Genomic DNA, 21327 nt, shown 5'->3' with positions numbered 1-21327 from the left:
CCAGGAAGGACCCTGTGTCAGAATGATTGACCGGAGACAACTTGGAAACTAATCCCATCACTATAAAACCCAAGACTGGGAGCCACGTGGCAGAGCCATCCTCCTGGGTTCCTTGACCCTGCTGCTCTCCACCTGGGCGCCCGTGCCAATAAAGTCTCTTGCTTTGCCAGTATGGGTGTCTTCAATAATTCACTTCTGAGTGTTAAACAAGAACCATTCTCAGTGTTAAACCATTCTCAGGTTCTGGACGGGGCCCCCCTTCTTGCAACATATGGACACATTCTCTCTCCTTCAGAACAGTCTGTGTCTGTATTAGACCAGGTCTTCTAAAAAGCAGACACCAAGACAGGATTAGAAAGACAAGATATTTGAGAAATGTTTATGAGAGAAAAGGAGAAGGAGACAGGGGAGGCTGGAAGTCATCAGATATCCATGAATGTCTGGCCCGAGGGAAAGGAGTCAAGGAAGGAAGAAACGTGGGGTGGGTGTATGTTAGACTGCAGTGCAGTTCTAGAAAAAGTTCGACTAGACCATCAGGGACTCCTCGAGCCCTGGCTGCCTGCCAGAGGACTCCAGTCTCCAGGAATAAGCCTGCTTTCGTATCTCTGCTCTGCTCATTCACAGGCTGGGGGCAGACGTGGGAACCCTGGTCTCCGCGCTAATGCAGCGATGGAACCTCGCAGCAATGAGGCCCAGGGGAGGATTCCACTTCCTGCAACGGGAGATCATGTCTTCCATTGCTTCCAATTCCATATTCCTTCCACTACACTTCCCAGTGGTTCTCCCCTGGGCCTCTAACAGTCCCCACCACCACGGTACTACTGTGTTTCATTAAATCTAACAAGCCACTAAAACTAAGACACTCCATATTTTCCCATACTATTAAAAAAATGCTGCTAGTAACATCATTCACTATCAACCCTAAGAACTTTTATATTTACTGAAAATGATCTTTGGGAGTCAATATGTTTTTATAATACATCTTTTTAAGATTTTTTTTTTGACATGGCCCATTTTTAAAGTCTCTATTCAGTTTGTTATAATATTGCTTCTGTTTTATGTTTTTGTTTTTTTGGCCGTGAGGCATACAGGAGCTTAGTTCCCCAACCAGGGGTCGAACCTGCACCTTCTACATGGAAGTCTTAACCACTGAACCACAGGGAAGCCCCTCATGTTCCCTTTTTGGGCATACATTTTTAAAACAACAAAAGGCAAAATATATCACAGATATTTCTAAAGCTTCTTCAGAATCCAACTCTTCTCAGTCAGTTTCAGTTCAGTCACCAATATCTGGTTTTCCCCATGTATTTTTTTTTCCTTCTGTGCCATCAGGAGTCTCACAGCTGAATCATTTCTTTAAGGAGTGCTCCACTATGGTACCCAGATTTTCTTTCAAAATGATGGCACGCGATCTTTAGGTAATAATACTGGCACTTCCCTGACCCACCCAGAAGGCCTCAATGGTGTTCCAACCACCAGCAGAATTTATATTTCTTCTTTCAGCGGTCCTTAAGTGGTCCGTTGACTGAAATAGTGAGAGGTTACTCTTGTCCAAACAGGCCAGGTAACAACCAAAGTCACGTTTCTTCCTGACTGCTGCCTGGGGGCGGGCAGCAGCTGTAAGAATACACATACATCTGACCCATATTCAAAGGCGGAGGTGGGGGTGTTCAATCTTATGAGGAGCTAAAGGCAAGGAACACTGTCACTGGACTACCAGAAGATAGGATAAAGATTCTCTTTGCATCTCTGTCACCAACTTACTTTGTGATATAAGTCAAGTCATTCCATGGAATTCTCCAGGCAAGAATACTGGAGTGGGTTGCCATTCCCTTCTCCAGGGGAAATCTTTCTGACCCTGGGATCGAACCTGAGTCTGAGGCATTGCAGGCGGATTCTTAACCGTGTGAGCCACCAGGAAGCCCAAGTCAAATCATTCCACCTCTTCCAGTTTCCGTTTCCTTTCCTTTTTTGGAATGATGGGATAACACCTAAGTTTCCCTAAGCTCTCCCTCATCTCTGTTTTAGGAGCCAAAGCCTTACTGCGGAAGTGCTACACGACAGGACCTGAATCAAAGTCTTTCCCTCAGGAAACTATGGGTGCAGCTGAACTGATTCCCACTAATGGGGACGAGACGGCTGACTGAGCAGGCTGGTTACCTTCTGGTCCTGTTGGGGGTGAATGTGTGTAGCGAGTGTGTGTGTGTGTGTGTAGCGAGTGTGTGTGTGTGTGTGTGTGTCTGTCTGTGTGTGTGTGTGTGTGTGTCTGTCAGGGGTGAATGTGTGTAGCGAGTGTGTGTGTGTGTGTGTGTGTGTCTGTCGGGGGTGAATGTGTGTAGTGAGTGAGTGAGTGAGTGTGTGTGTGTGTGTGTGTGTGTGTGTGTGTGTGTCTGTCGGGGGTGAATGTGTGTAGCGAGTGTGTGTGTGTGTGTCTGTCGGGGGTGAATGTGTGTAGCGAGTGTGTGTGTGTGTGTGTGTGTGTGTCTGTCGGGGGTGAATGTGTGTAGCGAGTGTGTGTGTGTGTGTGTATGTGTCTGCTGGGGGTGAATGTGTGTAGCGAGTGTGTGTTTGTGTGTGTGTGTGGCGGGGTGGGGTGGGGGGCAAGTGGAAGGGTCCATGCCTGCTTTTTACTCCTTCACATCAGTACTAAGTGGTTTATCCCAAGAGCTGGCTGATTCCTCAGAAGCAGAGGAGAAGCCCAAGGAGCTGAAATTCAGGAACCGCAAGTTTCAAGAGGGAAGCAGCATCTGACGATGACAGGGCTGCAAGGCCACAAATGACCCTGAGTCACCAGGAGTGAGGACACTGAGTCAGGAGGCCAGGCTTCCCGCGAGAGGGCCCAGGAGGAGCCCCGGCCACCCGCCCGGGGTGTCCACACGCAAGTCGCAGGGGCCGTTTCAGAATGGTTCAAGCGCATTACATCTCCTGTACATTTTGTTTCTATTTTGACTATGACTTCAGCTCCACCTCAGATCATCAGCATTAGATCCAGAGGTTGGGGACCCCGGCTCTACAGGATTCTAGGTCAGAAAAAAATCCAAGCCTCAAAAGGTGCATTCCAGAAGAACAAGCTTCACCATGACATCTGCGTCCGGCTGAATTATAGCGGATTTCCCAGAAAAACATTGTTGTCAAGTTGTAAAGGTCAGTTATGAGAAAAATTCTTCATAAATATAGATCACTGACAGTTTTTACAGTGAACAGAGAAAAGTTTTCATAAATAAGTTGAAGGTGGATTCTCTCCCCCCTGAATTGTGCCTGCCAAGGGAATGCTGCATAAAAATGTGTCATTTATCTGTAACACAACTAATTAAATTAGGTTTGATATACTGTATAAAATATAAATAGATGACATGAAAGGCAGTTTTTCTAATGGCATGTAATGTCTTTACAGGAATTCGGAAGCAATTACTAAACACAAGCTAAAGAACACTGTAATTCCTAACAGCAGAGGGACTTCCCTGGTGGTCCAGTGGTTAAGAACCCACCTTGCATTACAGGAGACTTGAGTTAGATCCCTGCTCAGGGAACCAGATCCTACATGCCGAGGGGCAACTAAGCCCCTGCACCACAACTACGAAGCCCACGTGCCTCAACAGAAGATTCCACAAGATGCAACAGAGATCTCGCGAGCTGCAACTAAGACCTGATGCCAATACAGAAATACGTAAAATTTCTAACAGCAGAAATCTGCTCCATTAAAATAAATGAGATATAGTTCAAAATACTTTGGAAATGACAAGTGAAAACTTAGGGTCGTAAAGACTACTTTAACCTCCTGAGAGGCACAAAGTCACCAAAAAGCAATTCAGAGTGGCTCCAACTTTCAGACTGTGGTGTTGGAGAAGACTCTGGAGAGTCCCATGGACAGCAAGGAGATCAAACCAGTTAATCATAAAGGAAATCAGTCCTGAATATTCAACGGAAGGGCTGATGCTCAAACTCCAATACTTTGGCCATCTGATGTGAAGAGCCGACTCACTGGAAAAGACCCTGATGCTGGGAAAGATCAAAGACCAGAGGAGAAGGGGGTGACAGAGGATGAGATGGTTGGATGGCACAACCGACTCAGTGGACATAAGTTTGAGCAAGCTCCAGGAGATAGTGAAGGGCAGGGAAGCCTGGCTTGCTGCAGTTCATAGGGTCACGAAGAGTGGGACACAACTGAGAGACTCAACAACAACAAAAACTTTCAGACAGATCTGGCTCCAAGACTACGAAAGCCAGTGGAGCTTTCACGAGCACCCGGGGCCAGTGGTGCAGTTGTAGAAATGTTGCACAACAACCTGGAGGCTTATTAAAACAGAGCCTGACGTGCCCCACCCCAGAGTTCCTGATTCAGTAGGTCTGGACAGGCGCCCGAAAGTTTGCATTTCCAAACAAGTTCCCAGTTCCGCTACTGGTCCACCGACCCAGCTTGGAGAACCACCACCCAAGGTGGTACTAAAGACAGAATGTCACGGAAGTTTCTCCCCAGTGGTAAAAGCTACTTAGTTCATGTTAACACACATGGGCTTCTCTAGTGGCTCAATCAGTAAAGAGTCTGCCTGCAACACGGAAGACCCGGGTTTGATTCCTGGGTCAGGAAGATCTCCTGGAGAAGGAAATGGCAACCCACTCTAGTATTCTTGCCTGGAAAATTCCATGGATGGAGGAGCCTGATGGGCAACAACCTGTGGGGTCACAGAGAACTCAGATACGACTGAGTGACTAACACACACACACAACCAACATGTATTATTTTAATAACGCCATGAAGCATTTTTGAAACTTTAAAATTGTCATAGAAAGTTTGAAACAAAAATCAGTGTCAAAACCCCCAAAAGATACAGAAATCACATAACCAAATGCTTCCAGAAGATCCTTGAGACTAGGTAAGAATGATGAGAAAGGAGTGAAGCAAATCAGAATGAGTTGAGGGAACACCCATCCTGCCTTGCCTGGAAGCATCCAAACTACTGGGTCAGACAAAAAGTCCACTGGGTCTGTAAGAGCGTACAGAAAAACCCAAACTAACTTTTTGGCCAACCCAATAGTAACTAAAGCCTTCAAGACTCAACCCAGTGCTTTCTTTATCAGGACATAAGCTCAGGGTCCAGCACCCAGCAAGTGCTTCCTGGCCCAGTGGGTTCACAAGAGTAAAATCTGTGGTGGGGAAGAACATGGAGAAGAAAAAACAGAAAGGAAGGAAGGAAGAGGTCTCAAAAGCCTGAAGAGTCTGTGTACACAGAGACAGCTCAAGGGGGAAGAGGATGCAACTGAGGGACAAGATGCCCGCCTACGTCTGGACACCACTGGGCAAGCTCTCACTTCTCTCTCCAGACACGCCCGCCTTCCCCAAGCTTCCCTGCACCTCTGGGCCTCAGGCAACTGCCCTGATGTACCAGAACTCCCATATACTCAGCGTCACTGAAAACTCCCGATTTACAGCAACGGACAAAAATTAAAAACGCAGGATGACAGGACTCACGCAGAGAAGTAAATACAACATGAAGGGCTTTCAAAAGAACATCATCAACACAACAGCACTATTTTAAACGTCCCTAAATTCCTGGCCAGCTGCCCACTGCAGATAAGTACGGCATGTCCTGCCCCGCCAGGGAGAGCATGTCCGGAATTCTGGCAGGGGAACACCACACAGGACTTTTCTCGGGGGACATGCACGGAAGTGACACAGGCATCCCGTGGACTTGGCTCTCCACCTCAACAGTTGGCAACATGATCAGGAAAAAACTACTCACTTGGAAACACTGTCCTGAAAAAGGGCAATATTGACCTTTTCAAGGACATGGCACATCCGTTCATAGAAATTTGACTTTCACGCATGGAGGGAACCACTGACTTCCTAGACTGGCATTCTCTCCACTTTCTAACACTTCATTTTAACGGCTACAGAGCTGGACACCATTGGTGGGGGGAGGATATGCAAACACAGCTTCCCTCTTCCCCACATTCAATCCATTTTCCCTTAAGGAAGAAACTGAGGATTTCCCTGGTGGTCCAACGGCTAATACTCTGCGCTCCCAATGCAGGGCGCCCGGCTCAATCCTTGGTCAGGGAACTAGATCCCACATGCAGCAACTAAAGATCCCGTATGCCACAACTGAGACCCACTGCAGCCAAATAAGTAAGTGTTTAAAAAAAAAAAAGCAGAAAAGAAACAGGCTTCATTTCCATCTTTCCATCCCAGGCTAACTCCAATATATCAACTCAGACCAGAAACAATGTCTCTAAAGCGCCTTCCCCGAATTCCCCAGTAACTTTCCACAATGCACACTTTGGACAATCTCCCCAGTGCAGCACTAACCACTCAAGGCTCAGAACTACGCCTTTGTCTTGATGGCACTTGACACAGAGTGCTTGCCGAACTACATACATATATCCAGCCCACTGAGGCATACATGAGGCATGTGATCATACATACCTGGCGCCTCAAAACAGAGAAGCATGTATTCCTGATTGCTGAGCATCCAGTCTCATGTCTTTATCCCTTAAAGCCCCAAAACATATTTTAACATTTATTTCAGAGATGGAAAGCTTTTTAAAAAATATGTGCCACCAGTCTTTGCCTTCTAAAATACAGATTATATTAATGACTTAATTGTAAATATCTACATATTATGCTACACCATCATTTAATTTAGGACACCAGGAAATATTCATCACTTTTTAAAAAATTGAAGTACAATTGGTTTACACTGTTAATTTCTGCTGAACAGAAAAGTAATTCAGTTATACATACATATTCTTTTTTATATTCTTCTCCACTATGGTTTATCTCAGGATATTGAATATAGTTCCTGTGCTACAGAGTAGGGTCTTGTTTATGCAGTCTGTATGTAAGAGTTTGCATCTGCTAATGCCAAACTCCCAGTCTATCCTTCCCCCCGACTCCCCTCAGCAACCACAAGCCTGGTGTCCATGACTCTGTTTCTGCTTCATAGACAGGTTCATCTGTGTCCTGTTTTAGATTCCACACGTAAGTGATAATCATACTGATATTTGTCTCTTTCTGACTTACTTCGTTTAGCATGATACCCTCTATTTCCATCCATGTTGCCACAAATGGCATTATTTTGTTCTTCTTTATGGCTGAGTTATATTCCAGTGTATGGGTGTGTGTTTGTGTACACACCACATCTTCTTTATCCATTCATTCATCAGTGGACATTTAGGTTGCTTCCATGTCTTGTCTATTGCAAACAGTGCTGTGTGAACACAGGGGTTCATATACCTTTCTGAATCATAGTTGTGTCCAGATAGATGCTCAGCAGTAGGATCTCTGGATCTTATCGGAACTCTATTTTTATTTGTTTGAGGAACCATCATATTGCTCTCCATAGTGGCTACACCATTTTACATTCTCAACAACCGTGCAGGACGGCTCCTTTTTCTCCACACCTTCTCCAACACTGATTTGTAGATATTGTGGTGATGACCATTCTGCTCAGTATGAGATGATGCCTCACTGTAAGTTTTGATTTGCATTTCTCTAATAATTAGTGACGTTGAGCGTCTTTTCTACATATCTGCTGACTAATCACTTTTAAAGATTAAGTGACATGAAGATTTTGTTAAACTCTTGGAACCAATTTCAGAGTATGTCTACCTCTATTTTACAGCAGTCATTTTCCATGCTCTTTTTTTTAATATGTGACTTTTAACATGCTGCTGTTTTGTAACAATTTTAAGAAAAACAAGAGTTTTCCAAAGTTCTCAGAAAGTACTGGCATCCATTTTAGCTCCTGAATTTCCTTGTCATTGTGTTTGCAGGTATGACTTTGTTAAACTATACAAAGAGCCTCACCCCCAAGTCTCTATCCCCACAAACTCCAGTGCAAATACCACTTCTTTCATAACGCCCTTCCCAGCAAGCACAGTCTCCACTCCTCGCCTCCAGGCAACTACACCCTGTATTTCTGTTTAGCACTTAGTATGATATATTTTAATTCACTTTTTAACAGTTACTCAAGACCACATTGGACACTTGTTGAGGGAGCTATCTTTTCTTACTCAAAAGTTTCAGGCTGGAGTCTGGTAAAGCATCAAAGTTTTTTTGTTGACTAAGCGATCAAAGGTTATATAACGAAAGTAGCCATAATGATGCCATGCAATTTTCATGGTTAAAAAAACAAGTAACCACTATCTATAAAGATTAGACAGAAACACCAAATAATGCCAACATGGGTTAAGTGCCATTGATTTTAACATTCATTCATTTAATTATTATAACTCACTGATAACTCAGGTGGTAGTGCTATTAACAAATGGAACAATATCAGGAATTCCAGTCAAGAGGGAAAGAGAAGAAGAAAAATCTATATATTAAATGGCACTTAGAAACTTATCAATCAAATGCAGTGTCTTTGGATCCAGATTCCAACAAATCCAACTGTTATGGGAAGGAGGTAATAGGAGAGACAAAATGTAAATGAGTATCAGGGGGAAAATGAATATGGCCTAATTCTTTGTAATCTCAAGGAACTACTGTTTATTTTTAGGTGTGATAAAGATTCAGTTCAGTTCAGTAGCTCATTCGTGTCCGACTCTTTGCAACCCCATGAACTGCAGCACACCAGGCCTCCCTGTCCACCACCAACTCCCGGAGTCCACCTAAACCCATGTCCATTGAGTCGGTGATGCAATCCAACCATCTCATCCTCTGTCGTCCCCTTCTCCTCCTGTCCTCAATCTTTTCCAGCACCAGGGTCTTTTCAAATGAGTCAGTTCTTCGCATCAGGTAGCCAAAGTATTGGAGTTTCAGCTTCAACATCAATCCTTCCAATGAACATCCAGGACTAATCTCCTTTAGGATGGACTGGTTGGATTTCCTTGCTGTCCAAGGGACTCTTAAGAGTCTTCTCCAACACCACAGTTCAAAAGCATCAATTCTTCGGCACTCAGCTTTCTTTATAGTTCAACTCTCACATCCATACATGACAACTGGGAAAACCATAGCCTAGACTAGATGGACCTCTGTTGGCAAAGTAATGTCTCTGCTTTTTAATATGCTGTCTAGGTTGGTCATAACTTTCCTTCCAAAGAGCAAGTGTCTTTTAATTTCATGGCTGCAATCACCATCTGCAGTGATTCTGGAGCCCCCAAAAAAAAAAAAGTCAGCCACTATTCCCACTATTTCCCCATCTATTTGCCATGAAGTGATGGGACTGGATGCCATGATCTTCGTTTTCTGAATGTTGAGCTTTAAGCCAACTTTTTCACTCTCTTCTTTTACTTTCATCAAGAGGCTCTTTAGTTCTTCTTCACTTTCTGCCATAAGGGTGGTGTCATCTGCATATCTGAGGTTATTGATATTTCTCCCTAAAATCTTGATTCCAGCTTGTGCTTCTTCCAGCCCAGCTTTTCTCATGATGTACTCTGCATAGAAGTTAAATAAGCAGGATGACAATATACAGCCTTGACGTACTCCTTTTCCTATTTGGAACCAGTCTGTTGTTCCATGTCCAGTTCTAACTGTTGCTTCCTGACCTACATACAGGTTTCTCAAGAGGCAGGTCAGGTGGTCTGGTATCCCCATCTCTTTCAGATTTTTCCAATTTATTGTGATCCACACAGTCAAAGGCTTTGGCATAGTCAATAAAGCAGAAATAGATGTTTTTCTGGAACTCTTTTGCTTTTTCGATGATCCAGCAGATGTTGGCAATTTGATCTCTGGTACCTCTGCCTTTTCTAAAACCAGTTTGAACATCTGGAAGTTCACGGTTCACATATTGCTGAAGCCTGGCTTGGAGAATTCTGAGCATCATTTTACTAGCGTGTGAGATGAATACAATTGTGCGGTAGTTTGAGCATTCTTTGGCATTGCCTTTCTTTAGGATTGGAATGAAAACTGACCTCTTCCAGTCCTGTGGCCACTGCTGAGTTTTCCAAATTTGCTGGCATATTGAGTGCAGCACTTTCACAGCGTCATCTTTCAGGATTTGAAATAGCTCAACTGGAATGCCATCACCTCTACTAGCTTTGTTCATAGTGATGCTTCCTAAGGCCCACTTGACTTCACATTCCAGGATGTCTGGCTCTAGGTGCGTGATCACACCATCGTGATTATCTGGGTCGTGAAGATCTTTTTTGTACAGTTCTTCTGTGTATTCCTGCCACTGCTTCTTATCTTCTGGTCCATACCATTTCTGTCAGATCCATACCATTTCTGTCCTTTATCGAGCCCATCTTTGACCAAGGATATTGTGGTTCAAAAGAGTATTATCTTTGAGAGTTATGATAAAACAATATAATACTGGACTCTCTGTCAAAATACTGGGGGTGGGGTGGTGAGGAGTTCAGGAGAAACAGGCCTGGCCGTGTGGCAGTGCCCACTGAAGGCGACCACTGAGGATGTGTAGTTTAATTCTAGTTCTCCATCTGCACATGCTCACAATTTTCCAGACTAAACAGTTTAGATACTAACTTTAAGGAAGCATTAGGTGCCCGCTGCACTCCGTGGTCTGTGGCAGCCACCCTCCACTGCTTCCTGGCTCTGGTTCATTTCCTGCCGTCTGGGAGCTGCCATCCCCACACAGGGGTTGTGACATGCTGTCCCATTCCTTTCTGAGGTTCATGGCCTTATACAGACACCATCCCGTTCCTACTTCTACCCTACGCTGGAAACCCAGCCCTGTCACCCTCATCCTGCCTGAGACAGAGGCCCAATCAACCCCCGGCACTGCTGAAGATTCAATCAACAGGTCAGCTTCCCAACAGCTCTGAGAACCACACTTTCTATCAGACAGCCTGGAGCTAAGACCACAATCCTGCCAATTCATCTCAAGGCACAGAAACCAGAGGTACAGTTGTCCCTCAGAATCCAGTGGGGACTGTTCAAGGATGGCCATGGACACCAAAATCCAAGGATGCTGAAGTCCCCTACATAAATATGGCATAATGCTTGCATATAACCTATACATACCCTCCTATATACTTGAAATCATCTCTAGATGACTTGCAATACATAATACAAACCGACAGACCTTAGAGGTTCAATTTTAGCAGACTGGAATTGCAGGGTCAATTCCAGATAACTGTAAAAAAGCAAATGTTGCAATAAAGCAAGTCACACATATTTTGTGATTTCCCAGTATACACAGCTATGTTTTTAATATGAAGTGAAAGTGTTAGTTGCTCAGTCGTGTACGACTCTTTGTGACCCCATGGACTGTAGCCCACCAGGCTCCTCCATCCATGGGATTCTCCAGGCAAGAATACTTGGGCAGGTTGCCATTTCCTTCTCCAGGAATCTTCCCAACCCAGGGATCAAACCTAGGTCATCCACATTGTAGGCAGATTCTTTACCATCTAAGCCACCAGTTCACTGAGTGTGCAATAGCATCATATCTTTAAAAAGCAATGTACATACCTTAATTTAGAAATATCTTACTGCTATAAAATGCTAACCATCATCTGAGCCTTCAGTGAGTCGTGATCTCTTTGCCGTAGTGCCATCAAAGATCACTGATCACAGCCAGCCACAACAAATGTGTTAACAATGAAAAAGTTTGAACTTTAACAAGAACTATCAAAATGTGACCGAGTCAAAAAGGGAGCAAATGTCATTGGGAAGATGGGGCCTAAAGACTTGCTTAACTTAAGGTCACCACCAACATGCAATACAAACACAGTATCTGAAAAGCACAATAAGGCCTAACGAAAACGCTATGTAAATAGCTGTGACTACAATGTATACGGGAGACAGAGAGTTTCAGCATGTAGAAAATGCAAGTTTTACTTTTTGGAACTTGCCGGAATCTTTTTTCAAATATTTTTGATCTGCAAAGGCAAACTCCACGAATACAGAGCACCAGCTACAGAATATCACCCTGTGTTTCTGTAGAGGTAAACTCCAGCGCCGTTCTGCCTAAAGTTCTCCTCCCCCGGGTACCAAGATGCTGTCACAGTTCTCCACCGCAAAGACTTCCCTCCCACGCCACTCTAGAGGTAAAGGTGCCCCGACGTGCTCCCTGGCTCCTTGCCCTTCTCAATTTTGTTTTTCTTTTTTTTTTTTTTTTGCCTCATCAGGTGGCTTGTGGGCTCTTAGTTCCCAGACCAGGAATTGAACCCAGGCCCTCAGCAGTGAGCACAGAGTCCTAAACACTGGACTGCCGGGGAATCCCCTCAATTTTATCTTGTAGCACTTATTGCTACTTGACAATAAGTTTGTCTATCACCTCTCCTTTCCAAAATGTAACCTCCCTGAGGGCTGGGACTTGGCTTGGTTTGCCTCTGTGTGCTCAGACTCTCAACAGTACCTGAAGCATAAAAGCAGAACAAACACGTATGCAGAATGCTCAGGATCCCAGGAAAATAGGACTAAAGGTCAAAGCGGGTTGAGAACAGAAAACCGATACTATTAACGTTAACTAAGAACATGCGCTTTCCCCACCCACACGCCCACACCCACACCCACTTCATGCCCTAACAGGGTGATTTCATGGCACTACTTTTATGCACTCTGACATTTAGACTGTTCTAAAGAACTGAAAAATCAGTGACTACAGGGGCATATTAATAAGAGCTGAATATGTCAGTTTGTGCCAGAAAAGAACCCAGTGCAAACACAGTACCTTCTTGTGCCCGCTTCAGTATTTCCAACAGACACAAATCATCTCAGAATTCAGGGTGCAGTGGGAATTACATTAAAGCCTTTAGAGGCCATGGGTGTTGTTATTTTAAGTAAAAAATTAGTGCTTTCTACTGTATATAAAATAGATTAACAAGGACCTCCCGTATAGCAAGCACCGAAAACTCTACTCAGTACTCTGTAATGGCCTATATGGGAGAAGAATCTTAAAAAGAGTAGATATATTTGTGTATGTATAACTGATTGACTTTGATGTACACTTGAAATTAATACCATATTGTAAATTAACTATACACCAATAAAAAATTTTAATAAAAATAGGTTTTAAAAATAAACAACATTTGGTTGTGCAACTGGGGGTAAAAACAATCAGCACTTTGCTCCTCCTTCTCCTACTACAATCCTACCAGCTAAAAATCCCGACCAGCAATTGGCCTTGTGACAGCAACATCTAGGAAGCTGGCAGGCAGTTCAGAGTATCTGGTTCTACCCTGACCTGACTCCGGCCCTCAGCCACCACGTGATCCTGGGCAAGGTGCTGCACCTGTTTCCTCATCTGTGAATCAGGGGGCAATCACAGGGTCTATATCACAAGGCTGATATGAGAATTAAAGGACTGAGTAACAGGTACACAGCCTAGACCAGTACCAGGCACAGGGTAAAGGTCAATTCTCTTAGCTGTCATGTTCAGGAGCATTATCACCACAGCTGAACTCACTCATACACTGCCGTGTGCGTGCCCAGTCGCTCAGTCACATCTGACTCTTTGCAACCCCCAGGACTGTAGCCTGCCAGGCTCCTCTGTCCATGGGATTCTCCAGGCAAGAATACTGGAGTGGGTTGCCACTTCCTCCTCCAGCTTATACACTTACCCTTTAACATAATTCTAGGAAGTACTCATTCTCGAGAACACAGAAAAAATAGCCTGTCTTTTTTTTAAGGCCTGAAAAAACTGGTGACAGTACAGTGTATCACAATCTAGTGGGGATTCTGCTGTAAATCTCTGTTGAGTGAATGAATGTCAGGAGACAAATGCAAGTGTTTAAGAAATGTTGGTAAATACTATTCAACGCCCTCAGAACTCACGTGAAGTAAGATCATGCACACAATGCACTCAGCACAGCACTGGGCACATGGCGAGCACTCCACGGAGGGGAGCTATTACTACTCCTGTTGGGACAGTGTATTTCAAGGCAAAGTGGGACTTTAAAATCTCGCAGGCTCAAGTTCTCTTCCTCTGCACACAGCCTAGAAACCCACCGAATGAGGCAAGTTCCAACACTGCCCTGCTATCCCTCTGCCTCTCCATAAGTTGTTGTTGTTTTTGTTGGTTTTTTAAGAAAAGAAAATTTTGACTGCACTGGCTCTTTGTTGCTGCACATGAGCCTTCTCTAACTGGGGTGAGGAGGGGCCACTCTCCAGTTGCAGCGTGTGGGTTTCTCACTGCAGTGGTTTCTCTTGTTGCAGCACGCACAGTCTAGGGTACGCAAGCTCAGGAGTTGTGGCGTGGGCTCAGCAGTTGCAGCTCAAAGGCTTAGATGCCCCAAGACACGTGGGATCTTAGTTCCCAGACCAGGGATCAAAGCCATGTGCCCTGCATTAGCAGATGGATTCTTAACCACCAAACCACCAGAGAAGTCCTTCCGTAAGTTTCCTGCTTTTGTCTTCTTGATATGTTAAGATGATTCTTCATGAGATTTGATTTCAATGCAACTGCTCCAGGGCTAACAAAAATCTAGGAAGTGTTGATACAGTTCAAAGCACCTTTTTACAGATGAAGACACAGAGCATTGGTCAAGAGGTTCAGAAATTTGTCCAAGATCTCCCCATGAGTGGCGCCACTGGGGTACTAGAAATCCAGGCTCCCCAAACCTCACCCAGGCTTCTTTCCGTTACCAGGTTCTACTCATCCACAGATAAATGCACCAAAACCTCCACCAGAGCCAGCTTCTACACCCAGATTTCCCCCCATCTAAAGACGGATGTGTTCATGAACACCCCACCACTCACCATGATCTCCCTCTGCTCTTCCAGATTCTTCAAAAAATTAGAAAATTCACGCAAGGAAGCATCTGTAAGGAGAAAGGCATCATTATTTCATGGCCAAGGCAAAGGAAAGCCAACGAAAACCTCGTCTTTACGTACCTATGCAGCGTTCATCGTCAGTCTCTGCATCACCGATAAACTCAAATTTGAAGTCTCTTAGGGAGTGCGCAAACTTCCGCTGGGCTGCCGAGAGACCTGGAAAGAAAGATGGAGTGACCACGGGCGTCCTTGCTTCCAGTCAAAGTTTAGCATGAACTGATTCCTCCTCAGATGGCAGAGCTGTGGAGCTGTCCTCCACATGAGCTGTGACGAGACACAACCCAGCACCTCAGCCAAGGGGCCCGGCATCCCACCTGGGCACGCCCAGGGAGTTTGTCTGCTATGTTCTAGGATGGAGCAGTTGCTGGAGAAATATTTATATTGCTCCCAAAAGCAGTCTCCCGTTCTCTACTCACTCAGGTCAAAACGTGGGCCAAGTCAAGTTCCAGCCGTCATTAGGGGCACACTGCACCTGAGAGCACCTCCCGAGGCTTGGTGACATCCAACTAGGCGCCAAGATTTCAAACACAGACATCTCAAAGCCCAGTCAGCCCACCAGATGCCCTGAACTGATGCTCCAGCTCTGGCTGGAGGAACCCAGAGGATTCAAAGAGCTTTCAAAGCAAACAGCAGCAGCCAGGTAAGCCAAAGGCCAAGCTTAAATGGCAGAAAGAATTCATTCTCCAAAAGACCTATAGGGCCTCATCTATTTTTTCTTTCTAAACTGGTGATTCATAGAAAATAGTGGAAAATTCTTCTTCTGTAACAGGCTAACAGTTTGGCTCAGAGGTTAAAGAGTCTGCCTGCAATGCGGGAGACCTGGGTTCAATCCCTGGGTCGGGAAGATCCCTGGAGAAGGCAATGGCAACCCACTCCAGTATTCTTGCCTGGAGAATCCCATGGACGGAGGAGCCTGGAGGGCTACAGTCCATGGGGTCGCAAAGAGTCAGACACGACCGAGCAACTTCACTTTCATTCACTTTCAACAGTTATGTTACAGGCCACACACGATACTACAGGATACATATTTCTTTAAACCTCTCTCAATGCTCTAAAGAGAGAATAAAGGTTATCCCCATTTTACCATGGAGATGTTAGCACTAAGTCACCCAGCTAGTACAACAGCAAAGGTTTGATTGCTTCCAAAGGTTTAGAAGCTGCTGCTCCCTGACGTACGGCTCCTGGCTCACTACAATGAATACTGACAGACTGGGTTAAAGTAACACTTCCTGTCAAGCAAACAGAAAAGTTGAAAAAGCAAAACACCAGTCCATAACTGTTGATCAGAGCGCTTACACAAAAAATAAATACGGACAAGAAATCGAAGCACTGGACGTGAACACTAAGGGCTGTTTTTAATAAGACGGTGTAAGATGGTAGCAGCAAAAAGCTTCTCTTTTTTAGTCACTGTATTACAGCTAACAAGCAAGGAGTGAAAGAAAAAATTTCTTATTTTTACACTGGGAAAAAAAGCTTTTTAACCAACTCTTTACCTCCACTCATTAAGCACAATGGTTCCCCAATGCCCTCCTTGACAAGCTGCTGCTTCTCACTTCTTAAACTTCCTACGAACCCTCCCCAGTTCTCCCAGCCGCTCTCACAGTCTGGCTGTTTATTTTCTTTCTGGCAGCGCTGAGTCTTCACTGTGGCATGTGGCCTTTCTCTAGCTGTGGCTCACGGGCTTAGCTGCCCCGTGGCATGTGGCATGCGGAATCTTCTCAGACCAGGGACGGAACCCGCGTCCCCTGCATTGGCAGGTGGACTCTTAACCACCGGACCACCAGGGAAGGCCTCTTAATGTTTTCTTAACAGTTTCTATTTTAGGGTAGTTTCAGGTTCACAGCAAATTGTGGAGAAGGTAGAAAGGTCTTCCCTAGAACCCCTGCCCTGATATGCATAGCTTCCCTCATTATCAACAACCTCCACTGTCACAGATTTGGAAACCTCATTCTTCCAAAGCTAAACCAGAAACGTTTTAGAAGGTGACACAGGATCGTAATTTCTTACCCTTGGAGTACAGAACAAAAGCACAACCATCATGTAAAACATGATGGGTGCAAGCATGGTCTCCTTCTCCACCCCTCCTTTGTAGGAGGCTTCTCTTTAATGGGACTCTTCAGCTCCTTTGGCAATAGGTAGAGTTTTATCCCACCCCCGGAATCTGGGCTGGTCTTGTGGCCAACAGAACGTGATGAAAGGGACACTGCTAATTCGGAACCTCCAGCTTCAGAACTTCGCGCATCCCTGCTCCACGCCATTGAAAGCCTCTGACCGCCATGTGATCAAGCCCCAGCTAGCCTCCTGAACGGTAAAAGATGTGTGGCCCAAGCCCCCCACTTATTGCCCCATCGGTCAGACATCCCACCCATAGAAGCAGAGCTTCCCGCCTTAAAGGAGGTAGCCCAGATGAGATCACACTGCCCAATGGGCAGAGTCCAAACTGACATAAAGACTGCTGCTTAGGCCACTAGACACGGGGTGATTTGTTACTAAGTAATAAATAGACTAATATAGAAAGGTTAATGAAATTTGACTGTATTAAAATTTTAAAGACATTAAAGAGTAAAGAAAAAGCACATACCCCAAAGGTACAAACAGCAGCTATGAATCACTGAGGTAAGGCAGAAAGTCCCATAAAAAATTGGGCAAAACATTTGAATAGGCTCTTTGCAAAACAAAATGAAGGAAATCCAAATGGCCCAAAACCACATGAAAAGGTGCTCAAACTCATTAGTGATTATAAAAGTGAAAAGAAAACCTCAACACACCTCAGTACACTCATCGGACTGGCAAAAATCAGTAAGTCTGGCAACCTCAAGGGTTGGTGTATCTGGAGCAACAAAAATTTTCACTTACTGCCAGCAAGGGTAAGAATGGGTATGTGGTGGTGGTGATTTAGTCGCTAAGTCCTATCCGACTCTTTGTGACCCCAAGGACTGCAGCCCGCCAGGCTCCTCTTCCATGGGATTTCCCAGGCAAGGATACTGGAGTGGGTTGCCATTTCCTTCTCCAGGGGATCTTCCTGACCCAGGGACAGAACACGCATCTCGTGCTTGGCAGGCAGATTCTTTATCACTGAGCCACCTGGGAAGCCCAAAAATTGATACAATCACCTTTCAAGTATTCTGGCATTATCTAATAAGTTCGGTAAGAACCTAGAACCTACAACTGTCCTTCCAGGTAAATTCCTAAGATAAACTTCAGCACACGTGCACTTACAGATGCGTACTTTCTACAACATACATCCACGCATCAACACAGATTAACCTCACAATGTGGAGAGGAGGAAGGAAGTCCCGAAAGAATCCACAGTATGGCTGTTTCACATGAAGTTCAAAGCAAGCTCCACTAAACCCTATGTGTACGTTGCATACACGGGTCACAAAATTACAGAACAACTAAGAACGGTAAGTGAATCATTCTCTCAAAAGTCACATGATCTTCACCACCTGGGACAACGGCAGAGGATGCAACAGACGGCTACGAGGGGATTCAAAGGTTATTTTAGCTCATAACCTAGTGGTGAGTCTGCGGATATTTGCTTTCTCATTCTTCTTTAAAGCATACACCTGGTTCCCATATTTCTGTATTTCCACCAAAATTTCACATCTAAACAATAAAAATGTTTAAATCATAAAAATGTAAAGCCTGGGGATTTCCCTGGTAGTCCAGTGGTTAAGCTCTGCGCTGGCAGGGGGACACACAGGTTCGATCCCCGGTCAGGGAACTAATATGCCACATGCCAAGGGGCATGATAAATAAAATAATAAAGGTATATATCTTCTAAAAAAAAAATAAACCCTGGCTATCGAGGCCAGTCCAGAGTTAATCCAGGCAAACATAGGATTATTCCCTAGGATTGGCCATGACGGCCTGTTCTTGGTGTACACAAGCCAAATCACTCCAGACTACCAGGCTTCAAAGTGCTGTCCCGTCCTGGAAGGGCTCCTTCCCCGCCCGCACCCCCGTCTGGCTGGCTCCTTCACAGAAACCTGCCCCTCGCACCACCCTCCCCAGAATCATCGCCCCTGTGCCCTACACCCCGCTCTGTTCCACAGCGCGCGACCTTCACAGCGCTGCTCACCTGAAACTGCCTCATTTAGCCAGTATTTTCTCGGGGTTCTCTCTTCTCCCGCCTCAGCTTATCTGGGCCCTGAGGCAGCAGCTGGCACCCTTGTGCTTCCCTCTATCTTTGAAACAGGGACCAGACAGTTTTTGCTTTTTAGTTCATGCAGCTGTTTCCAAATAGTGAGCGTGTGGGCTTATTATCATTTTTAATAACTTTATCGTATTCCATTTTGCTAATGTTTGCCAGTTCTCAACAGGGGCACGTAAGTGGTTCCGTTTGTGTGTTTATCTATGTAAATCTCTATGTACTTATTTACATATGCCAGATATAAACAACATATAATGCTTATATTATACATATAGAACCATGTTAGTCACTCGCTCGTGTCAGAGGCTCTTTATGACCCCATGGACTCTAGCCTGCCAGGCTCCTCTGTCCAAAGAATTCTCCAGGCAAGAACAGTTGAGTGGGTTGCCATTCCCTTCTCCAGGATATCTTCCCTACCCAGGGACTGAACCCGGATCAGATTCTTGATCATCTGAGCCACCAGAGAAGCCCACAGAACCATAAATGCTGGTATAAAATCTATTTTTCCCCTCTGGAGTCTCTTCCTTTATTTTATCCAAAACTACCATGTCAAAAAATACTTCAAGAATCATGCTTTCATAATGTCAGGGCAAGATACTCTCCAGAAAGCTATAATTTAAATGCATCCATTTCTCAACATTTATTTCAATTCCTAATCTCATTAGTTGAAACTATTTATAACAGCAGAATTGAACTGAATCATATTTGCACAGCTAATATGATACATTTCTTCCTATGTAAATACCATACTTTTCTCTCTTACCTCTGTGCTAGGTATTATAGTTACATCTATTTTTATTTTAGAATATAATCATTTTTCCCCTCCACTGACTTCTTTCTAGTGTTATTAAGAGTTCATTTAAAAAACTTCTTATTGCTTAAAAATTTCACCACTCTAAACTCCAGTTCCATTTAATCATCACAAATTTATCACCTTTTCTGTTGTGTAGTACATTTTTTAAATATTTACTTGTTTTTGGCTGCATGAGGTCTTAGTTGTGGCTCCCAGGCACTGCTGCCCTGAGGCATGTGGGGTCTTAGCTCCCCGACCATGTCCCCTGCATTGGAAGATGGATTCTTAACCACTGGACCACGAGGGAAGTCTCTAAAGTACATTTTAAATCCCTGGTGGCTCAGACAGTAAAGAATCCACCTGCAATGTGGAAGATCCGGGTTTGAACCTCTGCTTGCAAAGATCCCCTGGAGGAGGGCATGGCAACCCACTCCAGTATTCTTGCCTGGAGAATCCCCATGGACATAGGAGCCTGGTAGGGTACAGTCCATGACGTTGCCAAGAGTGGACACAACTGAGTGACTAAGCACAGCACACTCTCCCATGTAGTTTATACTCTGAGAGATCTCTGCTGCCTTTTCATACATAACAAAATCATAAGACACTTTACTACATTTACACAGTCCATTAAAAAAGTACAAAGATCCTCTGTGCCAAAGATAAAGGTTTATCATAGCACATGAAACTCAACCAGTCTCAGTTACAATGGCTGGCAGTGCTCCTCTGCTAGGGGAAGGTAATGAAGGGCCCACTAGATGCGACTGCCTTTGTTGAGTGCCTACTCTGTGCTAATGGACTTACAAATAATATTTCACTTATTTCTTATAACCAGCCTGAAGGGTGAGTGTTGATGTTACCTTAAGTTACAGATGGGTTAAGCAGGTTCAGAGATAGATTAGTGACTTGATCAAACTCACAGACCTCTTTAGACTGCTCATATTATGACCTGGAGGCAAAGGATCAACTCCTTGGTCTCTCAAGCTTCTACTGATGTCTTCTCCATCACATTGTTCTGACTTTTCGGGAGATTTGACATGATTCCCAGAGCCTTTGCACAGATCTCAACTAGTTCTCTTGAATGGCTCAAACTAAATGGATAATAAACCGTGGGAAATTCTGAAAGAGATGGGAATACCAGACCACCTGACCTGCCTCTTGAGAAACCTGTATGCACGTCAGGAAGCAACAGTTAGAACTGGACATGAAACAACAGACTGGTTCCAAATAGGAAAAGGAGGACCTCAAGGCTGTATGTTGTCACCCTGCTTATTTAACTTATATGCAGAGTACATCATGAGAAACGCTGGGCTGGAAGAAGCACAAGCTGGAATCAAGATTGCCGGGAGAAATATCAGTAACCTCAGATATGCAGATGACACCACACTTATGGCAGAAAGTGAAGAAGAACTAAAGAGCCTCTTGATGAAAATGAAAGAGGAGAGTAAAAAAGTTGGCTTAAAGCTCAACATTCATAAAACTAAGATCATGGCATCCTGTCCCATCTCTTCATGGCAAATAGATGGGGAAACAGTAGAAACAGTGGCTGGCTTTGCTCCAAAATCACTGCAGATGGTGACTGAATGAAATTAAAAGACACTTGAAATGAAATTAAAAGATGCTTACTCCTTGGAAGGAAAGTTATGACCAACCTAGACAGCACATTAAAAAGCAGAGACATTGCTTTCCCAACAAAGGTCCGTC

The 21327-nt window shown here is 44.5% G+C and overlaps 1 protein-coding gene across 5 annotated transcripts in view; it reads right to left on the bottom strand.

Moving 5' to 3' along the window:
* The window catches only part of ARHGAP10 (Rho GTPase activating protein 10), a 375463-nt gene that overhangs the window by 264998 nt on the left and 89138 nt on the right, over nt 1-21327 (bottom strand). For all 5 annotated transcript variants that reach the window (XM_070386636.1, XM_070386634.1, XM_070386633.1 and 2 more), the window contains 2 exons: nt 14738-14833; nt 14603-14664 (listed from right to left, as the gene is read on the bottom strand). In XM_070386636.1, coding sequence (XP_070242737.1) covers nt 14603-14664; nt 14738-14833 — 158 coding nt within the window. The remainder of the gene's footprint in view (nt 1-14602; nt 14665-14737; nt 14834-21327) is intronic.

The sequence above is a fragment of the Bos mutus genome, chromosome 17 (assembly GCF_027580195.1).
Source record: "Bos mutus isolate GX-2022 chromosome 17, NWIPB_WYAK_1.1, whole genome shotgun sequence".
Taxonomy (NCBI): domain Eukaryota; kingdom Metazoa; phylum Chordata; class Mammalia; order Artiodactyla; family Bovidae; genus Bos; species Bos mutus.
The sequence above is the reverse complement of the archived record's forward strand: the minus strand, read 5'-3'. Positions and strand labels throughout refer to the sequence as shown.